We start from the raw sequence: 19,562 nt of genomic DNA, 5'->3' as shown, positions 1-19,562 counted from the left end.
ATCCCCGCATACTGGCACTTGGAGAACCACAAGTACCAGCATGCGGGGCACTAAGGGCCTGCTGGTACCCATAGTACCCCTGCAAAAGAAATATTAAAATAAAGCAGACACCATTTTTTTTTAAGTATTTTATTTAGCAGCACCTTCACCTGTGATGTGGCAGCCTTCAAACTCTTTTTCATGACTGCCACTCCCCAGCACTTCTATGGTATCTTCCTTTGGAAGGCGGCAGTCATTAAGCTCTTTTTCCCGGCCGCAGCCCATCCAGGGCTTCCGCGGCATCTTCTGTCTTTGGCAGCTCTTCTCTGCTGCTTCCCGGCCCTCTGGATGGCACCTCTGCTGGCTGTATTTAAGCCAGCCGAGGGGGTAGGGCAATAATGCCGCTAGCCGTGACTGGCTCGCAGATGCCGTCTTTGAAATTCAAAAATGGCGCTGAGGCGCCATTTTTGAAAAGGGCACGCTCAGGGCCTGATTCAGAGCTGAACGCTCTGACCAGAGCGCTCTCTCTGAATCAGGGCCATCCTATTTAAATGTGGAGCTGCCTTTTGGACGCTCGCATAGCTGTGGGTTACCACCCACAGCTTATGCGAGCTTCCATGATGATGGTTGCGATGGTCAAAGACCATCGCGACCATCGGGCTTGTGATGAGACCCTGCGGTAGGGTCTCGCTGCCGCAAGCCCAGGAGTCACTCCCACTGACATCATTACTGATGTCAGTGGGGCCGGACTCAGATGGGAACGCCTTCGTCTGGCAGCCATGCCCCCGGCACGCCCACCAAAGGGGGCGTGCTGTCAGTCACCATCGACAGCACGCCCGCTTTAGTGCGAGACCCCGAGCAACGTATTCCTCGTCGCTCGCCGGGTCTCGCGCATGCGCCCAACATCGACCCGCTTGCGAGCATCCTTCGCTCGCGAGCGGGTCTGAATGACCCCCTCAGTTCTCACCACTGAAGTCAATAGTGAGAACAGCTCATTGGCTGAGAGGTGGAAGGCTCACCTCTCAGCCACTGAGCACTCCGCACCGGGATTTCTGAACTGAAATGCTGGCCGGAGCTGTCATTTGGGTAGTAGTGTCCTTAGAGGACACTGTAAATGTCTGTGGGCTCGCGTAATTGCATTTTTTTTTTTGCCAAGACCCTAGATTGCCTACTTTGGAACGAAGAGGACAGATCCATGCATAGGAGGAGGTGAGTATGGAATTTTTATTACAGGTACTCCTTTGGATTGTCTACTGGAGAAGAGGACAGAATGGCTACAGGGATACATAGGTGAGTATGTGAGATAGTGTGTGTATGTGTGAGTACATGTGTGTGTGCATGTATGTTTTAATAAAATTTTACTTTTCAACGGTGTATGTGTTCTGTGCTTTTCTAATATTGCTTTTGCTGTGTAACTACAAGTACCAGCAGGCCTGTAATGCCCCACATGCTGATAATTGTGGTTCTCCAAGTACAGTATCAGCATGCAGGGGAGGCTTGCTGGGAACTGTAGTTCCACAGCAAAAGACAATATTTTACCTTTACTTGCACAACACTACACAATCAACCCGGCATCCACTGCCCAGGGGTGCTGGGGATAGCCCCGGGCTATCAGCCTGGGCCTGGGGTGCACTGGAGAGGGGACCCCTTTATTGGGGGGTCCTCTGCTCCCAAGGGATCCCGGGCCTTGGCTGACTAGCGGTCAGGGGTGATGCTTCAGCTGGCCGGTGAAAGGGCTTTATTACACCTCCCCAGTGAGGGGCGGCAGTGATAGTGGTTTTGGGAAGGATGGGGAGGTAGTAGTGAGTCATCGGACTATCCCAGCATGCATGACTCACTTGCTCATAGCTGCCGCGCCGTTGCGGAGCTAATGGTCTCGTGAGATGATGACATCATCATCATCTCGCGAGACTCTCACTCTATACCAGGCTCCGGAAGACGGGAGGGGATTGGGAGGCACAACAGGAGGCAGGCATTAAGCTTGATGACCCTGGGGCTGGGCTCAGAGTGTGACTGAGGGGAAGGGAAGAGCCGAGGAGAGTGCCCAGCTGAATACTGTGAGTCACTTTGACACTGCCTATATTAATTTATAAATGCATCCTTCCTTTAGTGTATTAGTTATGCATTATATATATATATATATTTATATATATATGTATAGATGTGTGTGTATATATAGGTGTTTGTAATATATATACTGTGTATATATATATAATTATATATAGATGTGTGTGTGTATGTATATATATATATATATATAGATGTGTGTATATATAAATATATATATATCTCATGTAGAGGGGCACTCTTGGATCCATGAAGTAAATGCCTCCATGATGTAAATGTACAGCATGCAGGTGTCCATGACAAAGGACAAGGCGACACTCACACGCAGGGGTTCCGAGAGGGGGAGGAGCGGGTACAGATAACCCGGGGACCAGGCATGGCAGGGGGGAGTGGTTGGGGTCTCTGTTTCCACATGATCGCACACTGGGCCTAATTCAGACCCGCTCGTGAGCGCTGAGCGCTCGCAAGCGTGTCAATGTTGGCCAAGTGCGCATGCGCGAGACCCGAATAACGACGGCCAAGCCGTCGTTATGGGTCTCGCACCAAAGGAGGCGTGCTGTCGATGGTGAGTGACAGCACGCACCCTTTGGTGGGCGTGCCGGGAGCGTGGCTGCCCAGACGGAGGTGTTCCCATGGGAATGCCTACCATCTAGGGCCGGCCCCACTGACATCACAGTGGGAGTGCTCTGATAGAGCCAAAAGCACTCCAGGGCTTGCGGCAACGAGACCCTACCGCAAGGGTCTCGTCGCAAGCCAGATGGTCACGATGGTCTTGACCATCGCGACCATCATTTTGGCCGCTCGCTATAGCTGTGGGTGGTTCCCCACAGCTATGCGAGCGGCCAGTAGGCCGCTCTTAAATTCAGAGGGACAGCCCTGATTCAGAGCAAGCGCTCTGTCAGAGCGTCCGGCTCTGAATCAGGGCCACTGTCTGTGTGTCAATTACACAGACAGTGTGTTACTACTTAAAGGCTGCAGCCGCACCACTGCAGAGCACTCGCGAGATGATGACATCATCATCTGGCGATTCTCTCATCACCAGAAGGCAGCGCAGCTCCGTGCGGCAGCAGTGGACGGGGCCTGAGGGATTGCAGATAGCAGTGATGTAGTTAGGCCACACCCCTTTACATATATGCCACGCCTATCTTTAGGAGCGCACCCCTAACATGATGTGACCACACCCCCTCCATGGGGGGGGCCCTGGGAAGTTACTGTACCGGGCCCAGGATTTCTCTTGGCATCCCTGAAGCCTGGTGCTGGTTGTGGTTCATATGGGGGACCCCTACGTCATTTGTCCCCTGTATTTAGCACAACCAGTACTGGCTTTCCAAAGCCCTGTGCTGGTTGTTTTTTGGGGAGGAGGCCACGCCATTTTATTTAGTGTTTTTACACATTTTTTTATTTCATTAAACACAGAAGCACAGATGGGTCTCACTGACCCATCCTTGCTTCTGTGTTTGTTTTATTTAAACACAGATGCAGGTGTTACGGATATTCCAGATCCAAGCCTGCATCTGTGTGCTGTTACCTTCCCTGGGTCCTAACGCCTGCACCACCACCGCCCACACTGCTGCCGCACCACCAGCCCACAAACGCCCGCTTCCATCCCGTTATATATATATTTTTTTTTTCTTATATATACAGTCAGGTGCATCAATATTGGGACATTGACAGAATTTTCATATTTTGGCCTCTATTCCCCACCACAATGGCTTTGAAATGAAACAAACAAGATGTGCTTTAACTGCAGACTTTCAGATTTAATTTGAGGGTAATTACATCCAAATCAGGTGAACGGTGTAGGAATTACAACGGTTTCTATATGTGCCTCCTTTTTAAGGGGCCAAAAGTAATGGGACTAACAACTCAAAAGCTATTTCATGGACAGGTGTGGGCTATTTCCTCATTATTTCACTATCAATTAAGCAGGTAAAAGGTCTGGAGTTGATTCAAGTGTGACACTTGCATTTGGAATTAGTTGCTGTTGACTCTCAATATGAGATCCAAAGAGCTGTCACTATCAGTGAAGCAAGCCATCATTAGGCTGAAAAATCAAAACAAACCCATCAGAGAGATAGCAAAAACATTAGGTGTGGCCAAATCAACTGTTTGGGACATTCTTAAAAAGAAAGAATGCACCGGAGAGCTCAGCAACACCAAAAGACCCAGAAGACCATGGAAAACAACTGTGGTGGATGACAGAAGAATTATTTCCCCGGTGAAGAAAAACCCCTTCACAACAGTTGGCCAAATCTAACGCCTGGGTTCTAACTAGACAGTAGATTCCCTCACTATCAGGAGACTAAATAAGTTCACGTCCACAGTACTTACAGGTTGTATCAAACAGTGCCTCAGAGCAAGCTAGCCTGCGGGCCTGCTATCCCAGGTGTGAGACACTCAGCCACAACTAAACCTAGCTTATCACAGCCATTTCCAGGTGCAAGCCGTAATGAGCCAGCTACCAGGCTGAGAGGGTCAACACCTGGAGTGGCTTGTTGATGGAGCTCTCCCTCTCCTCACATCCACACCCCAGGACCCATTCCGGCTTTTCACTAAAGCCGACATTTCTAGTCTGTTTTTCCAAACAGACTTCTCCTGTGGTTTTAAAACACATAGGACAGGAATCAGGGACACACATAGAAGCCATTCAAAACTGCTCCAGTGCTTCTCCCCCTTTGTTTCGACCTGTGGGGTGGAACAACTGCAGCCCCCAAGCAATGAACGCGTTACAAAGCATCTGCATTGGCCAGCTGGCTTCCTGGCCTGTGTTCTACCGAAAATGTAAAGTTCTGTAATGCCAAGAACCACCTTGTTATTCTCCTATTGGTCTCCTTGTTCTCTGACATCCACTTCAACGGGGCATGGTCAGTGAACAGCCTGAATTTCCTTCCCACCAAATAGTACCTGAGAGTTTCCAATGCTCATTTTATGGCCAATGCTTCCTTCTCAACTGTAGCATAGTTTCTCTCATGTACATTTAATTTCCTGCTTAGGTAAAAAATAGGGTGTTTCTCACCTTCCTTGCTCTGAGACAGGACTGCTCCTATACCTACTTCTGACGCATCAGTTTGCACATCAAACTCCCTGTCAAAATCAGGAGTCATCAGAACTGGTTAGGAACACAACGCTATTTTCAACTCCTGAAAAGCCGCCTCTGCTTCACGACTCCATTCCACCATGACTTTCTGTTTGCCTTTGGTAAGGTCAGTCAGTGGGACTACAATGGTGGCAATATTGGGTATAAACCTCCTATAATACCCTGTAATCCCTAAGAAGACTCTCACCTGCTTCTTATTCAGGGGTCATGGCCAGTTTTGTATTGCCTCAATTTTATTAAGCTGTTGCTTTTTCAAACCCCTGCCAATGGTGTATCCAAGATACTTTACTTCTTCCATCCCTAGACAACATTTTTTGGGGTTGGTTGTCAAACCTGTCTTATAGATGGAGTTCAAAACAGCTTGTACTCTGGGCAAGTGAGGCTGCCAATCAGGACTATGAATGACCACATCATCCAGATAAGCAGCAGCATACTGTCTGTGGGGCCTTAGAATCCTATCCATCATTCTCTGAAAGGTAGCAGGTGCCCCATATAGCCCAAAGGGCAACATCTTGTATTGAAACAACCCCTCTGGTGCAGAAAAAGCTGTATTTTCTTTGGCATTCTCAGTTAACGGCACCTGCCAATACCCTTTAGTTAAGTCAAGAGTGGTTAAATATCTGGCTGTCCCTAACCTTTCAATTAGTTCATCCACCCTAGGCATTGGGTAGGCATCGAACTTTGACACACTGTTCAATTTCCGGAAGTCATTGCAGAAAAGCACACTCCCATCAGGCTTTGGAATAAGCACAATGGGACTTGACCACTCACTATGCGATTCTTCAATTACATCCAACTCTAACATTTTTTTTATTTCTTTCGATACTGATTCTCTTTGGGCTTCTGATAACCTGTAGGGCTTTAGGTTAACCTTAAACCCTGGGTCAGTGATTATGTCTTGTTTAATGTCCGTGGTTTTTCCTGGTATGTCAGAAAACAGCACCCTATTTCTAATCAGAAATTCCTTAACTTCCTGCTGTTGAATTCTTCCCGCTGTTGAATTGCTGACAGGGTTTTTGACACTGTCACTTCGGGAACCAAGGGCCCTGGGTTTACTGGAGGGACTCGGATGGCTGACAGAGCTGCTTCATCCTTCCAGGGTTTTATAAGATTTACATGGTATATCTGTTCTGGCTTTCTTTTCCCCAGCTGGTAAACTTTATAATTGACCTGCCCCACTTTTTCTAAAATTTCAAAAGGTCCTTGTCATTTAGCCAAAATTTTACTTTCTACTGTGGGAACCAACACCAACACTTTGTCCCCAGGAGCAAAGATGCGTAACTGAGCATTGCGGTTGTATACCCTCTGCTGTGCCTGTTGGGCCTGTTCCAAGTGCTCTCTCACCATCGGCACCACAGCAGCAATTCTTTCTTGCATTTGGGAAACATGCTCAATAACTGTTTTATATGGACTGGACTGCCCCTCCCATGTCTCTTTGGCAATGTCCAGTAACACCCTTGGGTATCACCCACATAACAAATCGAAAGGTGAAAACCCGGTGGAGGATTGAGGAACCTGTCTTATGGCCAACAACAAATAAGGCAACAAGTAATCCCAATCTCTACCATCCTTGGCGACTACTTTTCTTAGCATATGTTTTAACGTCTTGTTAAACCTCTCCACCAACCCATCGGTTTGCGGGTGATAGACTGAAGTTCTTAACTGTTCAATTTTGAACAGGCGGCATAACTCTTTCATGACTTTTAACATAAATAGGGTACCCTGGTCAGTCAGTATTTCCTTAGGTATTCCCAACCTGCTAAAGACATGGACTAACACGCTAGCAATGGACAAGGTTGACGTATTGCGCAATGGTATCGCTTCTGGATACCTGGTAGCGTAATCCATTATCACCAGAATATATTGATGGCCCCAGGCAGACTTCATTAAGGGTCCAACCAAATCCATAGCTATTCTTTCAAACGGCACCTCAGTAATGGGTACTGGGACTAGGGGACTTTTAAAATGTGGTCTTGGAGCATGATACTGACATTCAGGGCAGGATGTACAAAAGTCAGATACCTCTTTATGGACCCCGGGCCAGAAAAACCTCAGAAAATTTCACTCAGTGGTTTTCTCTACCCCCAGGTGGCCTGCCATTATATGACCATGAGCCAGATCTAACACTGTTCTATTGTATGCTTTGGGAACTATTAATTGTTCCACAATATCTTCCCCTTTCTTAGTCACCTTCACAAACGGGTCAGGGTGATTTACCTATGTGCAAAATCGGCTTTCCCACAACTTCCAGAAGTGAGCAAAGTCTCTCCCCAATATTGCATCATACATTAAGCCATGTGCAAAACCCACAGAGACTATCGCGGAACCACATGGTGTCTCGATGTTCACTTCTGCAGTAATATAATACAGAGTATCCCCATGTATGCAGGTCACACCAACAGTTTTCATAAGGGTAACCAGGCTACCTGAATCTAACAGAGCCTCTACTCGGTTGCTTTCTACAGTGAGTACACACATGTGCTTATCTGTCTCAGCCTGCCAGTCAGCAGTACAGGCTGGCTGTGCAAAGAAAGACCCCCTGCGGGTGACATGAGCAGTATCACATTGCATAGGTTCAGAGGTAAGTGAACAATCAGCCGCAATATGGCCAAAACCACCACATCGGAAACACTGAATCACATTAATATCTAGTCTTTTACGGGGTAGGAACCTTCCTGGCCTGACTGGCCTGTCTCCAGGTTCCACACCCTCAGTCTACCCTAATCTGAAGTACATTCCATCGCCCAACACCCTTCTCCCCTGGAACAGTCTTACCAGAGTCGATGGGAGTTCACCGATGCACCATCGGGGCTTGGTGGGGCAGCCTCAACAGCTCCTCAGCCACCATGTACCTCTCCACCAGTTCGGCTGACTGGGCTGCGGACTTAGGGTCTCCATGGCTCACCCACTTGCACAGAGATGCAGGTAGCGATCGCAGATACCGGTCCATCACGACTCTTTCCAAGATATGTGGTCCTGTCAGCAATTTGGGCTGTAGCCATTTTGTGGTTAGATGGATGAGGTCATGCATCTGTGAGCATGGAGGCTTTTCCATTTGGATCTCCTAGTGGTGGACTCGTTGGGCCCGAACAAATGAGGTGACTCCCAAGCGAGTTAGGATCTCCTGTTTTAGCTTTGCATAGTCCTTGGCATCAGCCAGGCACAAAGCATAGTAGGCCTTTTGTGGTTCTCCAGATAGGAAGGGTGCCACAAGACTTGTCCACTGTTCTTTGGGCCAACTCTCCCTTTCTGCGGTTCTCTCAAATGCCGTGAGATATGCCTCCACATCATCACTTGAAGTCATCTTCTGTAAAAAATGACTGGCAGATATGGAGCGAGTGTGGGTTGGAGGGTCAGTGGATGCATCTCCAGACCGGGCTACCAAGTGTTGTATTAAGGCCTGTGTGTTTTCCAATGAGCACACAATTCTGTGATTTAGCAGCTCCATCATTTTGCAAATGACAGCAATCTCAATCTGTGAGAGTGCTGAATCTACAGTTAACCACATGATGTCATGGCATTACCATATCTGTATTATGTAAGGAACACATCCATTAAGGCGCCAGCCTTTATGATCATAATTTCATTGCTTTTTAGAGTTTCAGTGGCAGAAATTCAATAGGTTTTGTGAATTTTCAGATCATGTCTAAGCAGCTTTAATGGGACATGTGAAACCATAAGGTTTTTGTCTATGGAATTTCATAGCTTTTTTAAAATTTATTAGCTACCAGCGTTTGAATGAGAAAACCGGGCCACCTGCTGGGGAGAAGGGCAACAAAATAGTACACTAATGCAGGTGGAAGAGGAGCCAGCACACAGGAGTTGGTTTGGGAGGTGCAGAGTGTGAGACAGCTACAGGGGAAGGCTGTAGGTGTGCGGGGTAGCGGCAGCAGCAGTGGTGCAGAGCAGTGCAGTGCAAAGGGGGCATCAGCGGGTGACAGAGGGCTCACTGGTAGTGTGCATGCACCTGAGAAAATATAATCAATAAGTCACAGATGCACGAATGCAGCAGTGAGATCCAACTACTCATCTATGTTAAAAATTAAATGTTTAAAATAAAAAAGGTGCCCCCCCAAGCACAACCAGCACCAAGATTTTAACAGCCAGTCCTGGTTGTGTTTAAACAGGGGAAAAATTATGTAGGGGTCAGCGCAACCAGCACTGGGCTCTGAGCCAGCCCTGGTTCTGGAAATACAGGGGCAAAAATGCATAGGGTCCCCCTGTATTTACCAGAACCAGCACCAGACTCTTTTTAGTGGGCGGGTGATGCCACAGCCAGGGGAGCCCTTTCACCGGGCCCCCCAGCCAAAGCATCACCCCGACTGCTAGTCAGCCCAGGCTGGGGAGCTGGGGACCCCCCCATAATGGGGTCTCCCTCTTCAGGGCACACCAGACCAAGGCTGATAGACCAGGGCTATTGCCAGCATCCCTGGGCGGTGGGTGCCTGGTTGATTGTGTTGCATATGAAATTATAAATATTGTCTTTTGCAGTAGTACTACAGGTCCCCACAGGCATCCCCGCATACTGGCACTTGGAGAACCACAAGTACCAGCAGGCGGGGCACTAAGGGCCTGCTGGTACCTATAGTACCCCTGCAAAAGAAATATTAAAATAAAACAAACAGAGACCATTTTTTTAAAGTATTTTATTTAGCAGCACCTTCACTTGGGGTGTGGCTGCCTTTAAGCTCTTTTTCATGGCTGCTGCTACCCCAGCACTTCTACGGTGTCTTCCACTGGAAGGCGCCGGCCATTAAGCTCTTTTTCCCGGCCACCGCCCATCCAGGGCTTCCATGGAGTCTTCTGTCTTCAGCAGCTCTTCTCTGCTGCTTCCCGGCCGATGACTGAGTGGACGGCGCCTCTGCTGGCCATATTTAAGCCAGCCGAGGGGGCAGGGCGATGACGTCGCAAGCCGTGATTGGCTTGCGGTGGCCATCTTTGAATTTCAAATATGGTGCTCGCTCGGTTCTCACCATTGAAGTCAATAGTGAGAACAGCTCATTGGCTGAGAGGCGGAAGGCTAGCCTCTCTCATCCAATGAGCGCTCCGCACTGGGATCTCTGAACTAAAATGCCAGATGGAGCTGTCATTCGGGGAGTAGTGTCTGTAGAGGACACTACTAATGTCTTTGGGCTCGCATTTTTGGGTTTTTCCAAGACCCTTGATTGCCTACTTTTGAACATAGAGGACAGATCCACGCATAGAAGGGGGCGAGTATGGAATTTTTATTACAGGTACTCCTTTGGATTGTCTACTGGAGAAGAGGACAGAATGGCTACAGGGATACATAGGTGAGTATGTGAGATAGTGTGTGCATGTGTGAGTACATGTGTGTGTGCATGTATGTTTTAATAAAATTTTACTTTTCAACGGTGTGTGTGTTCTGTGTTTTTTTAATATTGCTTTTGCTATGGAACTACAAATACCAGCAGGCCCGTAATGCCCCTAATGCTGATACATGTGGTTCTCCAAGTACCAGCATGTGGGGGAGGCTTGCTGGGACTGTAGTTCCACAGCAAAACACAATATTTTACCTTTACTTGCACAACACTACACAATCAACCCGGCACCCACCGCTCAGGGGTGCTGGGGATAGCCACGGGCTATCAGCCTGGGCCTGGGGTGCCCTGGAGAGGGGGACCCCTTTATTGGGGCGTCCCCTGCTCCCCAGGGATACCCGGCCTGGGCTGACTAGCAGTCAGGGTTGATGCTTCATCTGGGTGTGGCATCAGCCCCCCACTAGAAAGAGTCCGGTGCTGGTCCTGGTAAATACAGGGGGACCCTACGCATATTTTCCCTCTGTATTTCCAGAACCAGGGCTGGTTCATAATCCAGTGCTGGTTGCGCTAAATATGGGGGACCCCTACGTCATTTGTCCCCCATATTTTGGAAACCAGGGCTGGTTCTCAAAAGCCTGGTGCTGGTTATGCTTCATATGGGGACCCCTACATCATTTGTCCCCTGTATTTAGCACAACCAGTACTGGCTTTCCAAAGCCCAGTGCTGGTTGTTGTTTTTGGGTAGGGGGCCACGTCATTTTTGTTTTTTTTTACACAGGTTTTTTATTTAATTAAACACAGAAACACAGACTGGTCTCACTGACCTGTCCCTGCTTCTGTGTTTTTTTTGTTAAACACAGATGCAGGTATTACGGATATTCCAGATTCCGAGCGTCGGGCTCCCAGCATAGGTCTAATGACAGGCGTCGGAAATTCGACGCCTGTCATTAGCACCTTGCCGGGATTTGACAGTCAGCTCCCTGACTGCATCCCCTTAGTACAGTATGTGCTTCCACTGTCATAATGAAAGTGTTTAAAACAAATGCCACAACATTGTAAGGGGAAAATGAATATCTCCATTTCATAGTGGTGAGTGCTATAAGATACTCACTCTTATGTATCCCATCCTAAACAGCATCTCAACATGGCTCCTTCCTTTAGAATCTACTGATCCATGGTGGAAGCCAATTCCTTTCTGTGACAAGGATATCAGTTTCTTGGCTCTTTTGAAACGTGAATATTTTATTCTCCAACACATTTGCTCCAATGTCTGTAACAGTTACAACATTCACATTTAATGTACAATTGCTAAAACATTTTAGAAAAGCAGATGAGCTGAAAAATAGAGTACAGTATATAGTATTCAGTGTATTGGTTTGTATGCATTTAATACACTTAGGGGCAATGCAATTAGTAGCTGGACTATGTTGTGATATTTAGTTATGGCACAGTGTGGCCTGCAACATTGTTACAATGGTTGTAGCCTGTGACATTTTTTGCCATTCTGTTTTACGTAGACAACAAAAAGTGGAATAGAGGCGGCTCCATCTCTATCAGATGTGGAATAAATGAACACTGATCTATGTTAAATTAGGAATGGGTATGAAGTCACAGCGGCTGCATAGCCGCCAGTTCATGTCCCAATGCTGGAAGTCCAAAGGATGAAAATGCAGACAGGAGTGGTAAGTATGCTAACCTTACCCCTCTCCCCCCTCTAACCCTAACCTTCCCTTAAGTGCCTAATCCTAACCTCCCCCTGGTGTGGTGGTGCCTATATCTAACCTCTCCCCGGGGGTGCCTAACCTTAACCCCCCCTTCCCGTACCCTAAACCTAACCCACCTGGTGGTTGCCTAACCCTACCCTCCCCCTGGGAGTGCCTAACCCTAATCTCCCCCTGGGGCCTCTAAAACTAATCCTCCCCCCCATGCCTAACAGTTTACAGGGCCCCGTTTACCTTCGTTCAGGATGCCGGCTGTCGGGATTACATCGTTTGGGCTAAAGATAGGCATCAGGATTTCGACGCCTGTCTTTAAACCCAGGTCGGGATTCTGGCCGCCGGTAAATTAACTACATCCTGTTAAATTAGACATTTCCCACAAAAAGCATTTTCTGGAATATTTTGTATTTGTGTATTTTATTGTAATTTTTCCTTGTACAGCACTACAGACACTTCATGGTGCAATATAAATAAAAGATAATATGAATAATATTTCTTATTTCCAATAAAACATTAAAAGCAATCTATCCCTGAATGAAGCATGTTTTCTCACCTCCTCATCCACAGCTTTCTTATCCGCATAGGTACAATCTGATGGTATTTCAGTGAGTTTCTTAATCTTTTGGATTAAACTTTCATAACTGGCTTTCTTGATTTCCTGTTGCTCATTTTTGCTTGATGTTCTGTTGATAACAATTTAATGAGCAGATATGAATTGATCATAGGGTCTTTTTGATTTGGTTGGATTACATAACAGCATATGCTGGGGTTGGCCATCGACCGTTGATGAGTAGAAACCATTGGTGGTCTGATGGTAGCTAGTTTTACCATCAATGGGAGGCCACCGATGGTGTACATTAGTGGTGGAATACCAATAGCTAATGCCAGCTGCACTCTGGACATACTGTATGTGAAGTTAAACTATTGAAGGCTCAACTATGAATGGTTTCTAACTGATGACTTAAAACAATTGACCATTGATGGGCTAATAATAGACAAAAAATAAAGCTTTGGTCATAATTGTACATAAATACATGTAATATTTTCATTGTGGTTTGTCCGTGTTGCATTTCTTGTTGAACATTGCATTGGCAAACTACAGTACATATTGTATTTCATAAGTGTTTGTCTTAAAATCACTAAGGGTGGTTATTTACCTATACTGAATTAATAAAACTGCAACCAATAGGTACCAGTGCCCATACACAATTACATAATTGTATTAATGATAAAAAAAAATGCTAAAACTATGCGTGTAATGTCTGTGGTTATTGGGCCTAAGACAAAAAAAAATATTACACAGAGGCCAAATGTTACAGTGTGATTCAATTTAATAAAGGAAAGTAAATTATACTTTGCTGCAGGACTGTGCTAGGTATGGATCAAAGAAATATGGATAGTAGTTAACATTCTTAAGTTATATAATAAATTTACAATTTGTATACAGTGTGCGGAAATTACTGTCATTATTCGTCAATTCATATGAAATTGAAGACCAGTGTTATAATATACATTCATAAAAGTGCTTTGCACAACATTGCTTCATCTAGCGCCCACTTGGCACATAGTCATATTGTCAACATTAACAATGTTGACATCTAGAATGTTGATACTGTAATGTCGAATGGATCTAATTGTCAACATTCAGAATATTGACAAGCATGTCGACATGTTTAAAATATCGACATTATGCATGTGTACATTATGAACAGTTAAGCCATAGGTTTAGGGTTAGGTTGCAGTTACAGTTAAGCTGCCATTAGGGTTAGGGTTAGACAGTATTGTCAACATTTGCACTGTCAACATTCATAATGTGTTTACACAGTCGATTACATCGGAGGCCATACTCAGTTGAAAAAGCTGCACTTACCATAGGGCTGGATCCAGTTTTAAAAGATACTCAAAGACGCATCTCAGTCCATGCACATATAAACTCACGCTTGTATACTAAGAGAAGGGCTGATAGAAGCATAAAGTTGCAGACGTGACTATGGCAAATTACGCTAAAGCGATCACATCATTATGCAACTCAGAATCAGGCCCATAATGTAAGTACTGTTATATTTCATTTAAAGATAAGCGGTTCAGTTTGGGCTCGGATCTTCCTTCCAAGCTCAATGTCAAAATTAAGCAAAACATCATCTTTCATGGAGATCTCAGCTCAGGTGTCCATGAAAAATGACAGTATGCCTCATTCTGAGTTCCGAGCCAAAACTGATCTGTTAATCTCTAATTTTATTAGTGCTTTTTAGTAGGAACACAGTGAATTTGTTTAGATTTTACAGTACCTTAACTGATTTGTCTCAGATTGAGATGAGCTTGTCCTGCAATAAAAACAATTATATTCATTATATTTTTTGATAAACATAACATTATATTATCTTGTTACCCTAGAAAAGCAATATGAAATATATATGTAAACATATATACAATTGCTATATTTTGCTATCAATTCACATATTGTGTATATATGTATTTTTATTTTATTAACAGTTTCTTATATAGCGCAGCATATTCTGTTGCAATTTACAATTGGAAACATTTATAGAACAAAACTGGGTAATAACAGACAGATATATAGGTAGGAAGGCCCTGCTCGCAAGCTTACAGTCTATAGGGAAATAGGCATTGATACACAATGATAGGTGCTATATATTGCAATTTAGCCGACCCAGAATGCAGAGTTTCTTGGTGGGCTGCATGATCCAGTCACACAGGAATGTCAGCCAAATGTCAGGAGGATGTGAAAGCAAGACAATGTGTCAGGTTATGTGTGGACTGTGAAAGGGGATGTAATTAGACATGGAAACTATGAAGGTTATGTGGGTGGTTCTGGAATCTGATAAGCTTATTTGAAGAGGTGAGTTTTCAGGGAATGCTTGAAGGATTGGAAACTAGAGGTAAGTCTTATTGTGCATGGTAAGGCATTCCATACAGTGGTTGCAGCCCCAAGAAAGCCCTGTAACCGTGAAAGGGAGCAAGTAATGCATGGGAATGAGAGACGCAGATCTTGTGTTGAGCGTAGAGGTAGAGTTCGCGATATTTTGAGATGAGTGAAGAGATGTATGTTGGTGTGGTTTGGTTAAAGATCTTATATGTAAGAAAGTATTTTGTATTGAATACGGTACAAAACTGGAAACAAATGGAGGGACTGACAGAGTGGGGCAGCAGACGATGAACGTTTGGCAAGGAAGATAAGCCTTGCAGCTGCATTCATAATGGATTGTAATAGCGATAGCCTGTTTTTGGAAAGACCAGTAAGGAGACTATTGCAATAGTCAATGCGTGAAATAATGAGTGCATGGTTTAGTTTTTGCAGTGTCTTATGTGAGATATGGTCGAATTTTGGATATGTTTTCCAACTGATAAAGGTAGCGAAGAGGAGACAGAATCTGAAAAATGAACAGTAAAAGAGCGATCAGAAAGCTAAGAAGAGAACCAATAAAGAGCTGTGTCCTTAAGACCTAGGAATTGTAATGTTTGTATGAGAAGAGAGTGGTCAACAGTGTCAAAAGCAGCAGAGAGATCTAGAAGAATTAGGAGTGAGTAATGGCCTTTAGCCTTGGCAGTGGCCAGATCATTTACTACCTTAGTCAGTGCTGTCTCTGTGGAGTGTTGGGAACGAAAGCCGGACTGAAGTGAGTCCAATAAGTTGTTGGTGTTAAGAAAGTGTGTGAAGCGGGTGTAGACAAGTCTCTCAAGTAGCTTGGAGGGGTATGGGAGCTGGGAGATAGGACGGTAATTTGAGAGAGTGTTAGGGTCAGAATTTAGTTTTTTTCAGAATGGGTGTAATTACTGCATGCTTGAACAGTGATCGAAAGATGCCAGTAGAGAGAGAGATTACAGATTTTAGTTAGGGTTGGGATGAGCACAGGAGACAGAGCTTTACTGAATTGTGAGGGTATAGGATCTACAGGAGAGGTAATAGAGTAGGAGGATGAGAAGAGTGTAGATACTTCATCTTTGTTTGTGAGGTCAAATGAAGAGAATGTGCCAGAGGGTTCAGGTAGGGAATTGACCAGGTCACTAGCTAAGGAGGAGCCTACCATTTCATTTTGGATATTATCAATCTTGTCCTTAAAATAGGAAGCAAGACCATGCGCACAGATAGTAGCAGGTGGCTTGGGTGAGGGAGGGGTAAGAAGCAGTTTAAATGTATTAAAAAGTCGCTTGGGGTTAGAAGCTTGAGCAGAGATAAGAGATTGGAAATATGTTTGTTTGGCGTTTATGTATAAAAACTATAAACAAAAATAAAATACTCATGTACGGCCTCTATGTATTGTGAATCTTCCAGGACAGTCCTTACTGAAAGCTGGGAGCTGTAAGTACAATAATAGCTGAGAAATGCTGTATAGCTCTTCAATAGCACTAGGAAGAGCATTCCTACTGTGGGATGGGTACGGGATGCCGGCGCTTGGGATCCCGGCCATCAAAATCCAGATGCTGGTATCCCAAAAGAGTTAGGATACCAACAACTGTCGGTCGGTAACCTAACCCTTCCCCTATCCCTACCACTACCCCTAACACTCCCTACCGGGTGCCTAAACCTAATCTTCCCAACTAGTGCCTAAACCTAACCTCCCCCTCCCCACACCCTAAACCTAACCCTCTACCCCCTTAGTGCGTAACCCTAACCCTCCCCCTAGTGCCTAACCCCTCATTCTAACCCTCCCTCTAACCATGCTACTTACCTCTGGGATGCCAGCACTGGGATTCTGACAGGTGTCAGGATTTCAACGCCAGTATTCCAAGCACCGGCATCCCCTGCACCTTTTGAAAAGGGCTAAATTAATCCAGTCATATGTAAATGAATAGCATGAAAATGAGTAATGGCAAAAACAGTTATTGTAACATGACAATTTGCTTTTAGAGGAGAGCGAAAATGGAACAATAAGCAGGTGCAGATTGGAAAGAAAAAGTGGCCCTGGAATTTTTTTTTAGCAGTGACCTCATGTGGGCAGCATCAAATCAACTGTAGGTGGAACCAACAGAATTGGAGGGATTAGTACAGTACATCACTACACCTGTGTGGAAGCTGAGTGACAGTACATAGCAGGGATTGTACAGTATAAAGAAAGCTAGCACGACAAAGTTGTGTGCACATACAAATGTAATGGAAACCACCTTATGCAGAGTACTTTTATACATTATACATGTACTACACAGAGATGTAGACATCTCATCAATATACTTTAGTAGACACAGCCACAGTACAGGAATAGAATGACACGGTGTGCTCGGATATCCACAACATTAATCCACAAGTACAGGGTATTGAGATTGAGGCTTTTTACCAAATTCAAATTCTGGGTTAAAGTTTCATTGTTTCACACATTAGTACCACCCAGAAAAGGTTTAGATCCCATAATGCACACTGCAGTCAGCAGCTTGCCATATTGTTATATAAACATAGTGGAAACCTAACCAATACCATACCCAATACAATGTTCTCCCCTTGCTATATTACTCAAGTAGATTGCCCATCAAAATTCACTGCACCCAGCATGCAGCTGAAAGTTGCAATACACTAATGTTTCATACAGAAATGTCAGTGCAGCAAGACTTATTGGCTGTGTCAAAGACCACGTCACAATGCAGCTCACTGCTCAGAGCCAAAAAGAGGATCCCGACCACCCCCTCCACTTTAGCCTACCTTGCACTGAAAGCAAGCATTATAGCCTCACAGCCTCTCCCTCTCCTACCGACATCCAGTCATATAGGGCTCTATTTACTACAATCCGCATTAAAATGCAGATTGTAGTGTGATATTGCCGACTGAATTTGCATTGCGAATTCAGGCAATGGCACAGGGATTTATTAAAAATTCCGTGCAGGGACAGAGCTGGTGATAAAGCTCTGTCCCTGCGAATCCCCTCTGCTGTCTTATCACAGTATTTTTTGGAAAAAATACAGTGGCGAGGTTCCGCGCATATACGGACCGACCACCGCTGTCCCCCTGCAATCGCAACCGCCCCCATCCTCCCCCCAAGGCCCCCCATGACCCCTCCCCTCTTAATTTCACTTCCCTCTGGTGATCGGTGCTCCAGTGATGTCCTCCATGGCTCCGGTCAGCTGGTCTCCCATCCTGCACTATGACTGAGTCACAGTGCAGGATGGGAGACCAACTGACTAGAGGGAGGACATCACCTGAGCACCAATCACCTGCCCTGGAATCAGGTAAGTTTTTTTATTTATATATATATAATTTTTATTAGCAGTGATCAGCTTGTGATCTGTTAAGACCACACAGCTGATCACTGGGGCTGGCTGCGGGCTCTGCTCTGCCTGTTAGAGCAGAGCAGGAGTCCGGTAACTGGGGGAAACCCTGGATAATGCCACCTGCAGGTGGCATTATATCACCGGGCTTCCCCCAGTATTTTTTCACAATTTATTTTTAGTAAATGTCAGGCAGATTGCATTTCCCATTACAATGATGGGAAATGTGATTTGCTTACTAAAAATATGTGATAATTAGGGCTTGACGAAGAATTTTACAAATTCTACTCCAATTACCATTTAGTAAATTTAGGTGAAACTAAAATAATGTGAAAAGGGTGTGAAAACATACTTTTTTCACTTTATTTTAGTAAAAATAATGTTAATAAATAGAGCCCATAGTAATTGAGGTGCCGGGTGAGAGGAACATGATGGGCGGCTGCTGCTAATTCCTGTGATAGGGTATTTTCCACCCCCCCTGGAAAACGGTCCACAGTCCACGCTCCCCCTTCCCCGCTACCTCATAATGCTACCCAGCAGGGGCAGAACTATGGAAGACAAAGGAGGCACCTGCCGCAGGGTTCCAGCACTGAAGGGGCACCTCCTCCATTGCCCACAATATATTCACCCCACGTAGTGCTGTAACCATGTACCCTTAGTGTACCGTCACCGCTGCCCAATACATGGCACCTCTTTCCGTCACCTGAGAAGCCACCATACACTAGTGTGGAGCTCCCTGTCAGACCATCAGTGGTCTCTAACCTTAATTGGGGTGGGAGCTACTTGAGAAAAATGAGATGTCTTGAAGAGCCACATTTTAATTTTGAAAGCTAAAATCTGGATAATAACCAAATTTGTCATAGAAAAATAACAATGCATTTATTAATACAGTGATAAATGAGTCTATTTATTAAGCTTTGGATAGAGATAAAGTTTCAGCTAACCAGCTCCTAACTGTGATTTTTTAAACACAGCTTGCGATCTGGCAGTTGGGAGCTGGTTGGCTGGAATTTTATCTTCATCCAAAGCTGAATAAATAGACCCCTTTATCACTGTATTAATAAATGCATTGTTGTTTTTCTATGACAAATTTGGCTATTAGCCATATATTAGCTTTCAAAAATAAAATGTGGCAGTCAGAACACTGAATGAACACATCCCACAACCCCCTTTCAAAGTGTCTGATCTGTACAGTACCTCTGATGC

General features: G+C 45.2%; 1 protein-coding gene across 1 annotated transcript in view; it reads right to left on the bottom strand.

Annotated features, from left to right (window-relative positions):
* Positions 1-19,562, bottom strand: part of DDX60 (DExD/H-box helicase 60) — a 379,348-nt gene that overhangs the window by 97,209 nt on the left and 262,577 nt on the right. The window contains exons 27-29 of the mRNA XM_088450288.1: positions 14,429-14,464; positions 12,694-12,823; positions 11,534-11,692 (exon numbers count right to left, since the gene is read on the bottom strand). Of these exons, the coding sequence (XP_088306414.1) occupies positions 11,534-11,692; positions 12,694-12,823; positions 14,429-14,464 (325 nt within the window). The remainder of the gene's footprint in view (positions 1-11,533; positions 11,693-12,693; positions 12,824-14,428; positions 14,465-19,562) is intronic.

This window comes from Taudactylus pleione, unplaced genomic scaffold (assembly GCF_031769625.1).
Source record: "Taudactylus pleione unplaced genomic scaffold, aTauple2 ptg000513l, whole genome shotgun sequence".
NCBI classification, from domain to species: domain Eukaryota; kingdom Metazoa; phylum Chordata; class Amphibia; order Anura; family Myobatrachidae; genus Taudactylus; species Taudactylus pleione.
This window is presented reverse-complemented; position numbering and strand designations above follow the sequence as displayed.